The sequence below is a fragment of the Coffea arabica genome, chromosome 11e (genome assembly GCF_036785885.1).
Source record: "Coffea arabica cultivar ET-39 chromosome 11e, Coffea Arabica ET-39 HiFi, whole genome shotgun sequence".
Lineage (NCBI taxonomy): Eukaryota > Viridiplantae > Streptophyta > Magnoliopsida > Gentianales > Rubiaceae > Coffea > Coffea arabica.
The window spans coordinates 48,634,866-48,651,072 of NC_092331.1; the positions used below are offsets into that span (position 1 = coordinate 48,634,866).

Here is a 16,207-nt window from a genome sequence, read left to right on the forward strand (position 1 = left end):
AGGAATTTGATGATGAGGACAACTAGCACATAGTTGCTTGAATCTTTCCCAATATTCATGTAGAGTCTCTCCATTGAATTGTCGAATTCCACAGATGTCTTTCCTAATGCTTGCAGCTCGGGATGCAGGAAAGAATTTTTCTAGGAAATGCTTCTTCATGTCTGTCCATGTGGATATTGACCCAGAGGGCAGATAATAGAGCCAATCCTTAGCTTTATCGGCTAAGGAAAATGGAAAGGCTCTTAATTTAATTTGCTCCTCTGTGACTCCCTGGGGTTTCATTGTCGAGCAAACCACATGGAATTCTTTGAGATGCTTGTGGGGATCTTCACCTGGTAAGCCATGAAAAGAAGGAAGTAAATGGATTAGTCCAGATTTTAACTCAAATGCAACCTCTAATGTAGGATAAGTAATGCATAGTGGCTGTTGATTTAAATCTGGTGCAGCCAATTCTCTCAATGTCCGTTCATTAGCCATGGTGCTATCTATCTCTTCCGTCTTACTAAATGAATCCACAAAATCTACTACTGAATTATGTCCAGTAGATGAGGAGGATGCCTCTGCTCGTTCTCTTGTTGTTTTTCTCAATGCACGAGCAGTCTTCTCTATCTCAGGATTATATTGCAGTTCACCTGTACGAGAAGATCTAGGCATAAACCAGTAACAATAAAAATAAAAATAAAAAATAAACAAAGAAAATAAAATTCAAAGAAAATAAATTTATTTTGACACCAAGTCCCCGGCAACGGCGCCAAAATTTGGTGGGTGTCAAACCAGCAAAAATAAAATTCCTACTCTTAAGTCACGAATTAAGTCCACTATGGTACTGGAGCAGGGACTTAGGCTGTGCAATGGGTTACTAGCTTCACCCTGGTGCCAGAGTTTGCTTGATCCGATATACCAAAGTATATTAATTACGTGAAAGACAAAATTCGAATATAGCAGTGAGCAGGGTCGAATCCACAGGGACTTGGGAATTTATTTTGAATGAATGTAACATTAAATAAAAATGGGGGGAATTGATATGGAACTGTCTAATTTAATTGCTCAAATTAAAAATAAGACAATCGCAGATAAAATAAATAACAATAAATATAAAGTAAATTAACGGAAGGAAAATCTCTAGTCAAAGGTATAATCTCCACTAATGGTTCGAATCACTGATCACAGATGCAGAGATAAAATCTTTCATTTACAAATAAACTGGTTATGGTTGTCAACAAGCTCTGACAACCTGCCTAACCTTCCTGATTCGATAACCACAACAAGCTCTGTAGTTATTGCCCTAGCCAATTAAGCAGTCCTAAACACGCTCTTAGGATTTAACCTATTGACAGCATTAATCATTAGACTGGCCACCAATTATAACCAACAAACACACATGCTCGGTTTATTTAGGCTATATCATATATTTCCACAACAACAACTCAAAAGTTTCTACTACAATTGAATCATGTCACTTGCCACATGCACTAAAATTACCCAACAATTACGGATTGAGCACTCTTAGATGGCTGTTAATTACTCACACAATTAAACAGTGATCAAGTATTTAATTGCAAGAAATAATCATATGCATAAGTGAACAGGAAATATATAAATACTTGCAAATTAAAGAACGTAGGCAAATGAATTCGATCTCACAGTTTTGTCGAACCAAAGCTTCGATTTAACCTCTGACTAGATAAACTTAGCCACGCCTCATGATTAAATCACCACACGAAGTAATGGATTGCAAAGGCATTGCGTTTTTACTAGAAAGCAAGGAATAAAAGATGTTTTTCCCGTTGGGGAATATTGTCGAACACCTGGCGTGTGTCAGAGGCCAGTCAAGAGAAAGGAAACTAGAACTAAACTAAAAAGCTAAACTAGAGGTGTCCTCTTGCTTCTGTACGTCCTCCCCTTAAAAAGCCAAAAGTAAGATGACTAAAAGCTATCTCCGGTGGTCCCCACACATGTGGACAAAGTCTCCAAAATTACTTCTTCTTCCAAGTCTCTCTACGTTGCTTTCTTTGAAGAGCCCAAATGACCAAATATCTTTTACTAGCTTTGTGGTCCCCCACCAATTCAAGGGCCCAAGGTTTGAAGCCCTTAGAAGTCTCCATATTCTCCATAAAGTCCCTCCTTTTTTGTAGTTTTCTGCTTCATTCCCTATCAAATGGGATGCGTGCTTTCTAGTATCAACTAAGAAACTTGTATCAAGATTTTCTTAATGGAATTTCCTCAATTAGGCTTCGATTTCTCCTTTTCTGCCTCAATTAACTTGAAGTTCCTAGAAATCACACAAAAATTCAATTATAAGTAGAATCTAGCAAATTATCACAACATTTGGTCAAAATGAAGGGGAAAATATTAACAAATAAACTGCCTAATTTGCGCATTAACACCAATCATATATTGAACTTAAAAATAGAGGTTTAATTTTTTGTGCTTAAATAGTTTGATGTACGAGATGAATATAGTGTTTGGATTTATTATTTATTTACTGCTCTCTTTTTGACTCGTCAAAACTTGAGAGACCATCCCACATTTAAGACAAGAACAGCTTACTACTAGTAGTGACTACTTGTTCTTTCTTTCTGGCAAAAAGTTTTGGTTTCAAATCTTGGAGAGGAAAATTTCTAAAATGAAAATGAAGAAAATTAACAGCCGAAGCCGATAAAATGACTAGATCCAAAACCTGCATTAAATTCAATGGAAAAAACTCTAAAAACTCTTCTCTGGCTCTTCCCTAACTATTATAAGTAAACTGTTCCAACAGCGAATAAAGACCTGCTCTATGTTTGATGGAAGTAACTTTGAAAAGAAATTCTAAATCTATTTTTTTTTTTTTTTGGTAAATATCTAAATCTATGTATGTACACATACACGTTTTTGAGGAATTGATATTTCACGATATGATTTGATACAAATATGACAAGCAGTAGAAGGGAAAAAGCAAACGAGAACTCAACGAAACACAAGGAAAAGCGACGTCGTACTTTGAAGAGATGAGTTAACTGGATACCAGTTAGCATTGAGAACGGCAAGAGTTGTCTTTCAGCTTCTCTTCTCTTAGAGGAACTTGGGTTCCCACCGACCGTTAATCCAGTGACCAGTGAAAACTTGAGGGATATGAGAAATTGTCTGATAATCTTCACTTTGTTTATCCAAATTCTGTACTTTGTGCATCAGCTCATCAGACGTATCAAGGAACCCAAGAGATTCAAGTCTGGTCAAGTTTTGGATGCCCGAAGGCAACTCTTGCATCAGTTTGCAATCACCTAAGCGCAGATTTCTGAGACTAGGCATTGATTCCTCTTCCACTCTCACCCATTTCAGTCTTGTTAATTGCCCAAGCTCTAAAGTCTGGAGTTTTTGAAATCCTCCAACCTTGAAACATAATGTCTCCCCTTCATAAGCACCATAGAGACTAAGTGATACCAGATTGGGCAAATGTTCGAGGGAGCCTATTACATTCCCATCTTCTCTCAACCTACTGTTAAACAACCGTAAGGTTCTCAAGGATTGAAGTGATGTCACCCATTGCGGCACTCTCTCTAAACGCCCATTCAATAACAGAGATGTGAGGAATTCAAGTTTTGGAGAGACGGAATGTTGGAGATCAAGGGTCTCATCTTCTTCAATACAGGAGATGATCAAATCTCGAACGTTGGTCAGCCTTAAGAGGGAGGAGAGCAACTCCTTTCCATCTTCACTTCTGAGCCCTGTGATGTCTAATCGCCGCAATTGCGTTAGGTTTCCAATCTCTCTTACTATTTTATCACTATCTGCTTCTATACCATACAGCTCCTCCAAACAAATAAGCTTTCCAATTCCAAGTGGACATTTACAGCCCCAAACTGCATAGTCATTTGAATAATCTCCCCTGCCGCCAAACCTAAGAAAACGGAGTTTTCTTAGCTTTAGAACTTCCACAGGCAACTCTGTTACATTGGTCCGTCTCAGATTTATAGCTTCAAGGTTTTGAAGCTTCCCAATAGATTTTGGAATAATTTTAACTCCAGTTCTTGCAAAACTAAGATACCTGAGATGAAATAGTTTGAAGACTTGCTTTGGGATGTTGTCCAATTTAGCTCCATCCAAATCCAACGCCTTCACCAACTTGGGATCACCACTTAAGAACTTGGATAAAAATGTAGTTGTGAGAGGATCTTTATACCCAAATATTACCACAGATCGAAGACACTTCAAGCTACTAAATTGTTGTGGATTATCAGTGAAGTTGTGGATTGCTAGGTGTCGAACTTTTTCAGGCCATCTTGTGTAATACCTGGTGGCTACAGTCGTGAAGTCCTGCTCTTTGGATTTTGAAACTAGGATTTCACGCAGAAAATCGTGGAGACCACATTTATTCAATCTGCCATCGTTCAATGTGGATTTAACTTGGATTAAGCTTCTGTTGATGAGTTCTTTCATATAACTCATAGCAATATCGGTGGATGTTATTCTTTCTCTCTCTTCTACAAATCCTAGTGCAATCCACTTCAGAAGTATAGATACCACATCAATTGGATAATCTTCAGGGTAGATGCTTAGATACAATAGGCAGCTTTTAAGATAGTGAGGCAAATCATTGTAGCTAAGTAAGAGTACCCTTTTGATTCTGTCAAGCTTACCACTGCCATCTGCCTCGCCACCAAAACCATGAAGAATCATCTCCCATTCATGTGTCTTTTCGTTGTCCTTCAGAGCCAAAACACCACCTATTGCAACAATTGCAAGCGGTAGGCCCTCACATTTTTTCAGTATTTTTTTAGCAACTTCTTCTAGATTTGGAGGACAGTTATTGCTCTGAAATGTTCTATTGCAAAACAGAGTCCAAGACTCTTTATCAGAAAGAGGCTCCATCTTATAGACGAAGTCAAGTGATCCTAAACAGAACGCAGAAGCTACATCGGCTATTCGTGTTGTCAATACAACACGACTAGCAGTAGTGCAGTCAGGCAATACACATTTGATAGCTTCCCAGGCATCTATACTCCACACATCATCAAGGACAAGGATGTACCTTCTTTCTCGGAGGAAGTCTCTGACAAATTCACTCAGCATAATATCATCCATGGATTCCACTCGGCGAGGGACCGGCCATCTGATTTCATTGTACAACTGTTGGATCAGGTTCTTGATGATGTCACTGAATTGAAAAGTTTGAGAAACAGTTATCCAGGCATGGCTCTGAAATTGTTTCTTCACTGCAGCGTCATCGTAGACTTTTTTCACCAGGGTAGTCTTGCCGAGTCCCCCCATTCCCTTAACCGAAACTACTTTCAATTGGGAATGGTCATCAAGGATTTTTGAGATGAGCTCTGCTTTTGGCTTATCAATCCCAACAAGTTGAGCTTCTTCAATGAAGAGTGATTGAGCACGAGTGTCAAAATCTGCATTCGCCTGTCGGGAAGAGCTGAAGCCTCTCTCTTGAGTACCATATTGGGACAGGTACCTCCGATGCCTTTCTGAAATCTCTCCAAATCTGACCTTGATCTCTTTTATCTCCAAAGAAATTTGATGGCGAGCTTTCAGATTCTTTATTGAGTTATAGATCTTTCCAGCCTTGCCACGGAATCCATCCATGTAACCACGAGCAAAGCGGAAGGTAAAATCATCGAGAACATCCTCTGTATCATAAGCAACTTCTCGAACCTGCTTTAGCCATGCTTGGAGTTGAGAATCATTGTCTTCCTTTGCTTCAGCTTCTCTGAGGAAAGCCTTCATGCTCTCGAGTTCATCTTTGATGAATTGAACATCTGATTTAAGCCCCCCCAAAAGTGTGATCTCTTGGGAAAGCAAGGTTGAGAGCTGTTCAATCAAAATACCTACGACACTCTCTGCCATGATGCTCAATCAAATTTCTCAAGAGTCGGTTTTCTTATCAAGGAAATTTTGAGAGTTGTTCCAAAATTCAGAAAATATGCTGTTTTTCTTTTTTTCTTTTCTTTCTTTTGTAGTACACAGGATGTGGTTTATATGAGCAATCAAATTCTAGAATTTTATGAATTTGGGAACATATGCATTTTTTTTTGGTCATATAGACGATGAGTTTTACTTGGCACTTTGATAGTACAATTATTGTCGAAAGCTCGCAAGCTACAATTAATGAAAAAGGCAGTTTTTTGTTTTCTTTGTATATTTTTTCAATATTGGTCATTGATCAATTATGTAATGAGTTATAAAAATAATCTTTTCAAATAAGAATAATCTTTGTACTAACCAATTCCTAATATAACAAGAGAAATAAATAATTCACGGATTTCTTTTAACCAACCATTGAAGGTCTTGGATTCTTATCCTAAGCCGACAGGCCAAGAGTTCACAGTGGCAAATGGTCAATGTAAAAAGGAACGGTTGTGATGCTGTATCTTCCAATAATGCAAGGGACAATGAAATAGTCTCCATGGTCCATGGTCAAAAGTTTCCCATTAATTTTTGCAAGTGGATTTCCCTGTACAAGCATATTGATCGTCAATCGGACGACTCAATGTTGGCATTAAAAAGGGACAATATATCACTGGAAAAGTTATTAAAATTAAATCTTTAAATGACTGAAAAATGAGATATATACAGAAGTGGTAGATAACAACTGGAAGAGGCTCATGCTACGAGTGCAGTGAATCATTAGTTTTAGTATCAAAAATGATGGTGATCTATCGTCATTCTTGACGGTTTGTTTTTCCATTAATTTGTACAAAATCTGATTGACTTTTAGCACTTTTGATTTTAGAAGAATGCATCTTGCATTAGAACTTTTTTTCAAATTAGGTTCCATCTTAATAGCTGTATTAATTTATGAAATCTTGTTTAAAAGAGTGACAATTAGCACAAGGATAAATCAGAAACTGATTGTACAACAGATGGTCTAGTGGCAGAATACTCGAGTTTGGGAGCAATTCTGACATAATTGTTTGATGTGATTGTTAGCAGAGAAATTGCAGTTAAATGAAATCCAGTTATTGAAGACAATTGCCTTTGGCTTTTATATACTTATGCAACCGAACTTGTGCATCAGCATGAATGATATTTTTCACCGTCATACCTTTTTTTGGGGTTTAGTTGATCTGATCGGTTCATCCAATTTCATATATATGAACTATCTCAATGGGAAAGCCTGCTTGCATCTAGAGGGTGTAAAGTGTAGTAATCAGCTTAGTGTCTTGTTACCTAACTGCAGTACATTTTCTTACATGTGAGATGTTAATTCAAGTTAAGTCACATTTATGTTTTGTGAGATGTTGACCAGTTATATGGTTAAATACTCTTTGCAGTATTTCAGATCTTTGAGTGGTCTAAATGCTGTAGGTTTTGAAAGTTTGGATGCGAATATGTCAGCTAAAGGGGTGAGAATATCAGTAAGTACGGACGAGGAACTTGGCAGCAGTATGGAGAGGAAAGATGCGGCCGATGACTTTGGAGAACCTGATAATAGTTTAAGTCTGGTATTTTAGTTTATACACATGCTTCTACAAATAATGCAAATTATAATGTATAACTACGTACCTGCAAATCCCTCAAATATATATATATATATATATATATACAGCCACGGATTTAAGGGGGAGCTGGTGGGGGCTTAAGCCCCCCCCAAGCCGCCGGAAAACCCCCTATATATAGGGGATTCCGGCGGCCAGCCCAGCCATTCCGCAGAGGGCAAGCTCAGGCTCCTGCTTGATGATTTTTTCTTTGTCTGATGAGGTCAGACATTCCGCAGAGGGTTGCACGTATCCATACCCAAACCCTATGGCAGAGTTGCAATAAGTCTCTACGGTACCATCCCTAGATTCTAGGTTGATGTTGTTCAGCACAATGTGGCTGCAAGGAACCGTGTCGCTGCATGCAAATTTCATGGCGTTTTTGCTTTTGGAAGTCCCGCTAATGTTCTTGTACATGATTTCACTTATTTCAACTGCAGAACTCTGGATATAAAAAGTCGTTGTCAGGATATTTTAAGGATGAGTAGATAAACAATTGCCTGCATTTTTTTTTTTTTTGGTCGAATTTTAGTATCATTCAAAGTTTATTCACCAAAGAGAGCAGAAAATACAAAGTCCGTCTGGTTCCCAATTAACCAGCTATTCTGGAAAACCATGAAGCTAGAGGGTGAATCATACCTGGTTCTGGCAAGGCGTTGGCGAATCACAATAGAATTGGTCAATGATAATGGGATTTGAAACGTCATCTACTCTCACATTCTGATATCGTACCCCTCGAACATACCCAGATCCTCCCTGCAGAGCTACCATTTTTAATCATTCTCCATATAATTATATGTTTTTATTATTTTTATAATTATTGATTCTAAATTTTACTTATTAAATATATTTATTTCGTCACAAAAAAAATTTTTTAATACACTTCGGCCCCCCCAAAAATAAATTTCTAGCTCCGTCCCTGTATATATATATATATATATATATATATATATATAAGTACCTGTAAATCTACAAAGAAAATGAAGAGGCTGGGGATTTGTCTGCAAGAATAGGTAATATGACTTGTATGCATGAAATAATATGAACAAGTTTAGTTATCCGTGAGGTGTGTATCCGTGAAAGTTTTGGCTTCTTAATGCAAGAGTAGAGTTCAAGGCAAGATTTGGTGGATTGCAAGTTACAAAGAATTGCTGGAGAAAAATTGTGCAATCCAAAATATTAGAAGGCAGAGAAGAGATGAAATGGGATTTCCCTCTAAAAAACTAACAGATAGCTTCATTTCATTAGAAAATTAATTGTGAGTGCATGAACAGAATGTACTCTAAAAAAGTCGTACAAGTTTTAAGAACTCGTGTTGTTTTACTGCCTATTGTTTCTTTCAACAGCCCTATATTGTTGTACGGTGTGAGAACTGGAGAAGAACAACAAACAATTCTTTTCTTTATCACAAAAGTGATGAAAGAATAAGAAAGATATTGTAATTCGGTACTTACAATAAAAACATGTAGATATTATGGTGTCTTAACTTCCCCATTAAGGTAGATAGTGGAGCAAAATATCTTTGATCACACAGTACATTCAACTAGCTAGGGCTTGATTATTAAGTTATCTATGAGTATCAAAATTACTGAAATCATGTTTAGAAAAAAAAGTATCAAAATGCACTAAGAATAGAGGACATATTGTTCATTAATTAACTTGAAAAGCAAACAAAATATGATTGTGCTTCCTCTATTCACAGAGGATTAAAACATGAATTTGACCAAAAAAACGAAGAACTTAAACTATGTACCAATTTTGGTATGTAGTCGGTTTGGCAGAGAATTTGAGTTGGTTTGGTATGTAGGCAACTTATCACAGACTGCTGGTGGTGGTAAACTCCGCGCTCGGAAAATCGAGAATTAAATGCCAGCTTTAGGCTTAGAGGTAACTTTTGGTTCCTGTGGATCCCTAATTTATGGTTTAGGAGGCTTCCATTTTTTTCCTCCTCAATATCATGGTCATAGTCCAATGCCCCTACAGCAAATTGGCCCAAATAAGTTTGCTACCCTTTGGCTCGCAACTGTGGGGCAAAAACCACCACATTGTGCTAGGTTGAGCGTGTTCACCACTTCACCACTTGAGGAGGAGGAGCATTCTGCTACCCCTCTTTGGGAGGGGAAGAAAGATGATTCTTCTTATAGGAAGGGGATGAAGAAGGAATCTTGTTTTGTTCCCAACATTGTATTAGACAATAGTCTTCAACTCGAGGTAGAGGAGCATGTTCATTTCTATATTGACGCTATTGACGCAAAGACAGGATACAAATCAAGGACAGATTTTATTTCTATCTTCATGACAATCCTCATCTGGAAGAAGAACAAAATCTAGTAGTACACAAGAAACTGCTGCAAAAATCTGGTAGAGCTAATCTGAAAGCATCTAAGCTAATTTGATACAAACTGGATGAGGTACTCATCAAGTGTGGTGTATTTAACATCAGGATAGAGCTCCGTTGCCTCCATGCCAAAAGAAGCCTCGATCTCAAAGTTGGCAATTTCTCCCTTCACGAAAAATGTGTATGCCAAAGACAGGAGCAATTTTAATGGCATTGAAGCCTCTGCGAAAGATACAAGAAAAGAAAGCAATTTGATTAGAACGTGGAATAGTAGATGCTATTGTATTAAAAATTAGCAACTTGTGCACTTTTTCTTATTGTTAGATGACCTTGAATTTTCTTAAGAACTTCGTCCCCTGGAACGTAGATCTTTTCGAGGGTCTTGCCAATTTTCTTTCCCACAATGATACTATTTCGTTGTAGGACAAGGCGTTGGCAGGGGGTGTAATGTACACACTCTTGTTCGGAGTCCTTGGGTCATCTGCTGCTTTGATGGTGTATGCAGCAATGTCTTGGCAATTGCGAAAGAGAAAGGTGGCCAAAGTCAATTGAATGTGCTTGTGAAACTACTCATATGGGAGATTTAGCGGTAGGATTTCGTCCCTGAATCAGTGATGACCAAACCTGAAGTAAGCGCTGATGTTAAACAAAATGTTGAAGCGAACAAAAAGAGCATAAACTTAGCACTAAACGTTAAACAATGTGCTAGAAAAAAAAAATTAAAAGAACAACATTATTTTTGAGGGGAAAATTTGTCAAATCATATTTCACATAATCGAATTGATAGGCGTGTTCTCAACCCTGTTAAGGTAGCTCCTTTGGGGTAAAATCAGAAAAGAAAAGAAATGCAACAAGAACCTTCAAGTCTGGACTTTGGACTTCAAAAGGTGTTATACATACGAACTAATTTCACTAACTGCTTCATACACTTCAAAATTAACTTAATGAAGACTGCCTTCTCTTTTACTTAACCAGAGCAAGTTTGATGGGGCCAACTATAAAAAGGAAATCTAAATCGATATATAAACACATACTATTTCGAGGAATTGAGGGAGATTGTAGCTATTTCATGATATGATTTGATACAAATGTAATAAGCAGTAGAACGGAAAAAGCAAACGAGAACTCAATGAAATAAAAGGAAAAGCTAGTAAGCAACCTGAGACTTATAGAAGAGATGAGTTAACTGAATACCAATTCATGTTGAAAGCTGCAAAGAGTTGTCTCTTAGCTTCTCTTCTCTTAGAGGAACGTGCCTTCCCACCGACCATCAATCCACTGACCAATGACAACTTGAGGGATATGAGAAATTGTCTGATAATCTTCACTCCGTTTATCCAAATTCAGTACTTTGTGCATTAGCTCATCAGACATTTCATAAAACCCAAGATATTCAAGTCTGGTCAAGTTTTGGATGCCCGAAGGCAACTCCTGCATCAGTTTGCAATCACCTAAGCGCAGACTTCTGAGACTAGGCATTGATTCCTCTTCCACTCTCACCCATTTCAGTCTTGTTAATTGCACAAGCTCTAAGTGCTGGAGTTTTTGAAATCCTCCAACCTCGAAACACAGTGTCTCCCCTTCATAAGCACGATAGAGAGAAAGTGATACCAGATTGGGCAAATGTCCGAGGGAGCCTATTACATTCTCATCTTCTCTCAACCTACTATTGTCCAACCATAAGATCCTCAAGGATTGAAGTGATGTCACCCATTGTGGTACTCTCTCTAAACGCCCCTTCAATATCAGACGTGTGAGAAATTCAAGCTTTGGAGAGACGGAATGTTGGAGATCAAGGATCTCATCTTCTTTACTACAGGAGATGACCAATTCTTGAAGGTAGGTCAGCCTCAAGAGGGAGGAGAGCAACTCCTTTCCATCTTCTCTTCTCAGTTTTGTGATCGATAATCGCCGCAGCTGCATGAGGTTTCCAATCTCCCTTACTATTTTATCACTATCTGCTTCTATATTAGTCAGATTTTCCAAGCAAATAAGCTTTCCAATTCCAAGTGGACATTTACAGCCCCAGTTTGCAAACTCATTTGAATAATCACCCCACCCGCCTAACCAAAGAGAATGGAGTTTTCTTAGCTTTAGAATTTCCACCGGCAACTCTGTTACATTGGTTTCCATCAGAGACAAAACTTCAAGGTTTTGAAGCTTCCCAATAGATTTTGGAATAATTCTAACTCCAGTTCCATTGAGACTAAGATACCTGAGATGAAATAGTTTGAAGACTTGCTTTGGGATGTTGTCCAATTTAGCTCCATCCAATTGCAACACCTTTAGCAACTTAGGATCACCATGTAAAAACTTGGATAAAAATGTAGTTGTGAGAGGATCTTCATACCCAAATATTACCACAGATCGAAGACAGTTTAAGCTACTAAATTCTTGTGGATTATCAGTGAAGTTGTGGATTGCTAGGTGTCGAACTTTTTCAGGCCATCTTGTGTAATATTTGGTGGCTACAGTCGTGAAGTCCTGCTCTTTGGATTTTGAAACAAGGATTTCACGCAGAAAATCGTGGAGACCACATTTATTCAATCTGCCATCGTCCCACGTGGATTTAACTTGGATTAAGCTTCTGTTGATGAGTTCTTTCATACATCTCATAGCAATGTCGGTGGATGTTATTCCTTCTTTCTCTTCTACAAATCCTAGTGCAATCCATTTCAAAAGTATATCATCCACATCAATTGGATAATCTTCAGGGTAGATGCTTAGATATAATAGGCAGCTTTTAAGATAGTGAGGCAAATCATTGTAGCTAAGTAAGAGCACCCTTTTGATTCTGTCAAGCTTACCACTGCCATCTGCCTCACCACCAAAACCATGAAGAATCACCTCCCATTCATCTGTCTTTTCCTTGTCCTTCAGAGCCAAAACACCACCTATTGCAACAATTGCAAGCGGTAGGCCCTCACATTTTTTCAGTATTTTTTTAGCAACTTCTTCTACATTTGGAGGACAGTCATTGCACTGAAATGTTCGATTGCAAAACAGAGTCCAAGACTCTCTATCAGAAAGAGGCTCCATCCTATAGACGAAGTCAAGTGATCCTAAACAGGACGCAGAAGCTACATCGGCTATTCGTGTTGTCAATACAACACGACTAGCAGTATTGCAGTCAGGCAATACACATTTGATAGCTTCCCAGGCATCTATACTCCACACATCATCAAGGACAAGAATGTACCTTCTTTCTTGGAGGAAGTCTCTGACAAATTCACTCAGCATCAGAACATCCATGGATTCCACTTGGCGAGGGACCGGCTGTCTGATTTCGTTGTACAAATATTGGATCAGGTTCTTGATGATGTCCCTGAACTGAAAATTTCGAGAAACAGTTATCCAGGCATGGCTCTGAAATTGTTTCTTCACTGCAGCGTCATCGTAGACTTTTTTCACCAGGGTAGTCTTGCCGAGTCCCCCCATTCCCACAACTGAAACTACTTTCAATTGGGAATGGTCATCAAGGATTTTTGAGATGAGCTCTGCTTTTGGCTTATCAATCCCAACAAGTTGAGCTTCTTCAATGAAGAGTGATTGAGCACGAATGTCAAAATCTGCATTTGCCTGTCGGGAAGAGCTGAAGCCTCTGTCTTGAGTACCATATAGGGCTTGGTACCTCTGATGCCTTGCTGAAATCTCTCCAACCCTGGCCTTGATGTCTTTTATCTCCAAAAAAATTTGATGGCGAGCTTTCAGATTCTTTATTGAGTTATAGATCTTTCCAGCCTTGCCACAGAATCCGTCCTTGTAGCCACGAGCAAAGCGGAAGGTAAAATCATCGAGAACATCCTCTGTATCATAAGCAACTTCTCGAACCTGCTTTAGCCATTCTTGGAGTTGAGAATCATTGTCTTCCTTTGCTTCAGCTTCTCTGAGGAAAGACTTCATGCTCCCGAGTTCATCTTTGATGAATTGAACATCTGATTTAAGCCCCCCCAAAAGTGTGATCTCTTGGGAAAGCAAGGTTGAGAGCTGGTTAATCAAAAAACCTACAACACTCTCTGCCATAATGCCAAGTCAAATTTCTCAAGAATCAGTTTTCTTATCAAAAAAATTTTGAGAGTTGTTCCAAATTTCAGAAACTATGCTGTTTTTCTTTTTCTTTCTTTCTTTTGTGGTAAAGAGGATGCGGTTTATATGAGCTAGCAAACTCTAGAATTATATGAATTTGAAAGAATAGCTGTTCAAGAATGATATTAATTTGGGAACGTATGCTTTTTTTTCCCTAAACAAGGAGTCATATTTGGCATTTTGGTAGTACATATCAAAAGTTATTGTAGTCAAAAAGTGAGATGTCAGTCTACTCAAAAGAAAAAGTATACAGAGCATAACCTAAAAAAATAGGTAAAGAATAACTATTCTCTTGGGCTAAGAAAGGCATAGAGAAAATTTTGGATTTCTTTTGATTGTTTAAATTGGAAAGGAAGGCATTTGTCATGTGGAATCTAACAATCTTCAGATAATGTTCAGCTCCCTTCTAATGTTTTCTTAATTTGCTCCAAAAAGAAATGGCTAGCTATGATTCTAAGTAAAACTAATAGATAGGAAAAAAAAAATATGTTGTCCCTAAGATCCAACTTACTTTGGTATGGATGATAATCACGTAAAGGTAAAAGCCTTGATTTGTCTCTTATGCCCGAAGATCGTTCTTGAAATTGACACTTTGGTAAAACTTGCAAAGTAACATAAATTCATTGTAACGAAACAAAGAAAGATTTGCCTACCTGCAACGAAAGCATATTGAGCATAACCTAAGAAATGGGCCAAGTTTATTAGAATACACATATTCTCATGCTAAGAAAGGCAATGACAAAATTTTGATTAGTTAAGTTGGAAAGCAAGGTATTTGTCATAGTCAATCTAACAATATTCTTGAGAAATGTTCAACTCCCCTTCTATGTTGTTTTGATTGGCTTCCAAACGTGTAGCTAATATGCTAAATAAAACCGGCTGAAAAGAAAAAGTTGACATGAAAAGACGATCTACAAATTATAAGGATTTTAGCATGATAATAACCACATCATATTTCATTTCAAATGCCAATGGAGATTGGAAACTGAAATATTTGGAGTGTATTTAGTAAAACATCTATAGGCAGTTGCAAAAAAACTTGTATACAAGAACGTGCTTTTTTGCAGAAAGTCCCCCCCCCCCTCTCTCTCTATTTCATATATAATCACATAACCATATAAATCTATATAGTTTTATATAAAATGGAAATTGAGAAGAAAATAACTCCAATCATAACAAATGACCTAAACGCGCTCCAGGAACACGTGTAATGAAGTTATAATATTTACTTAATCCTTCTATTATTTCATATATATCTACAAAATTTCCCAAGAATTTTATGAAAAGTTGTTCCTCCCCTTTTCCCCCTTCCCTCCCCCAATATTTTGTTTGGTACCTAAGTAAGGGCAATACAAACATTTCAAATAACGATTGTAGGAAGACTCCTTTATGTCAAATTTTCACTTTATATAAAATTATAGTAGAGATTATGTGAATATTTTGAAAGGTTAAACTTCATAGTTTTTTTTTTTCCGGGTCTGAAGGCTACCTCCCCCAGGCTGGACAGACTTTTGGCCCAAAGATACCCAACAATGGTAGCGCATGGAAATCGAATCTAGGACCTTGCTGTAATTACAGACGACCAGTCCCAACCGACCTACCCACCAGAGGCAGGTGCATAGTTTTTTACCCTGTATGCTAATTATGGATCTTGTTTTTGCACTGCAGCATTATGACAGCCAAGTTATAAGATAGATTTTTTTCTTGTTCGGCTGAAAAGTACTGTCAAGAAACTAGCTTCAAACATCTGTTTCATATTTCACACCACTCCATCCCACTCTCGTTGCTCCATCTCTCTTAAAAGCCTCAATGTCCACCGATCACGAAAATTGCATATTCAAAAGTCCGAAAGTGTTCAAAGCCACATTTATCATAACCACCAGTGTAAGACTTCAACAGGTAAAGGCATTTGCCTGAGCCCATCTACCATAAACGTTTGCAAGCAACTTGCAATGGAGTTTCTTTTCCTTTTTTAAAAAAATGTGATGCAGTATATGAGCAAAGTACTAGAAATATGGCACAATTATCACAAATAAACAGCATGCTTTTCGTTTATATAATATGAACTGTTAGTTACATGTAGTTTCTTAGCTATCTTAATTTTTTCTTGGTATAATAGATTTGCAAGTTTTTTTTTTTTTTTGTTTATTTGTGTGTTTTTCTATTTGTTTTGGTAGACTTTGGACCCCAACTTCTACTAAGGTTATGAAGTGGTGTCTTTGAGTTCAATAACACATCAACATGCATCAACGAGCATTCTGCAAGTAAGAAGAAAACTTGATTAATCACTTAATCTTATATTAGTTTGACAAGGCAC

General features: G+C 37.7%; 3 protein-coding genes across 4 annotated transcripts; all 3 read right to left on the bottom strand.

Annotated features, from left to right (window-relative positions):
* Positions 1-1,728: 1,728 nt before the first annotated feature.
* Positions 1,729-6,056, bottom strand: LOC113715430 (disease resistance protein RPM1-like). The gene is made up of 2 exons (XM_072073027.1): positions 2,982-6,056; positions 1,729-2,272 (listed from the first exon to the last, which is right to left on the bottom strand). The coding sequence occupies exon 1, from the start codon at positions 5,833-5,835 to the stop codon at positions 3,055-3,057; it is 2,781 nt and encodes a 926-aa protein (XP_071929128.1). The 5' UTR covers positions 5,836-6,056; the 3' UTR covers positions 1,729-2,272; positions 2,982-3,054.
* A 1,542-nt stretch (positions 6,057-7,598) lies between these two features.
* LOC140021333 (probable polygalacturonase At1g80170) lies at positions 7,599-8,237 on the bottom strand. Its single transcript, XM_072072095.1, has 2 exons — positions 8,106-8,237; positions 7,599-7,910 (listed from the first exon to the last, which is right to left on the bottom strand). The coding sequence occupies exons 1-2, from the start codon at positions 8,235-8,237 to the stop codon at positions 7,599-7,601; spliced, it is 444 nt and encodes a 147-aa protein (XP_071928196.1).
* A 1,488-nt stretch (positions 8,238-9,725) lies between these two features.
* LOC113718361 (disease resistance protein RPM1-like) lies at positions 9,726-13,922 on the bottom strand. Of its 2 annotated transcripts, none has more exons than XM_072071638.1 (3): positions 10,999-13,922; positions 10,134-10,428; positions 9,726-10,026 (listed from the first exon to the last, which is right to left on the bottom strand). In XM_072071638.1, the coding sequence occupies exon 1, from the start codon at positions 13,825-13,827 to the stop codon at positions 11,047-11,049; it is 2,781 nt and encodes a 926-aa protein (XP_071927739.1). In that variant the 5' UTR covers positions 13,828-13,922; the 3' UTR covers positions 9,726-10,026; positions 10,134-10,428; positions 10,999-11,046. The 2 variants fall into 2 exon arrangements, with proteins under 2 accessions (XP_071927739.1, XP_071927738.1); XM_072071637.1 differs by having other exon boundaries at positions 10,964-13,922.
* Positions 13,923-16,207: the final 2,285 nt, after the last annotated feature.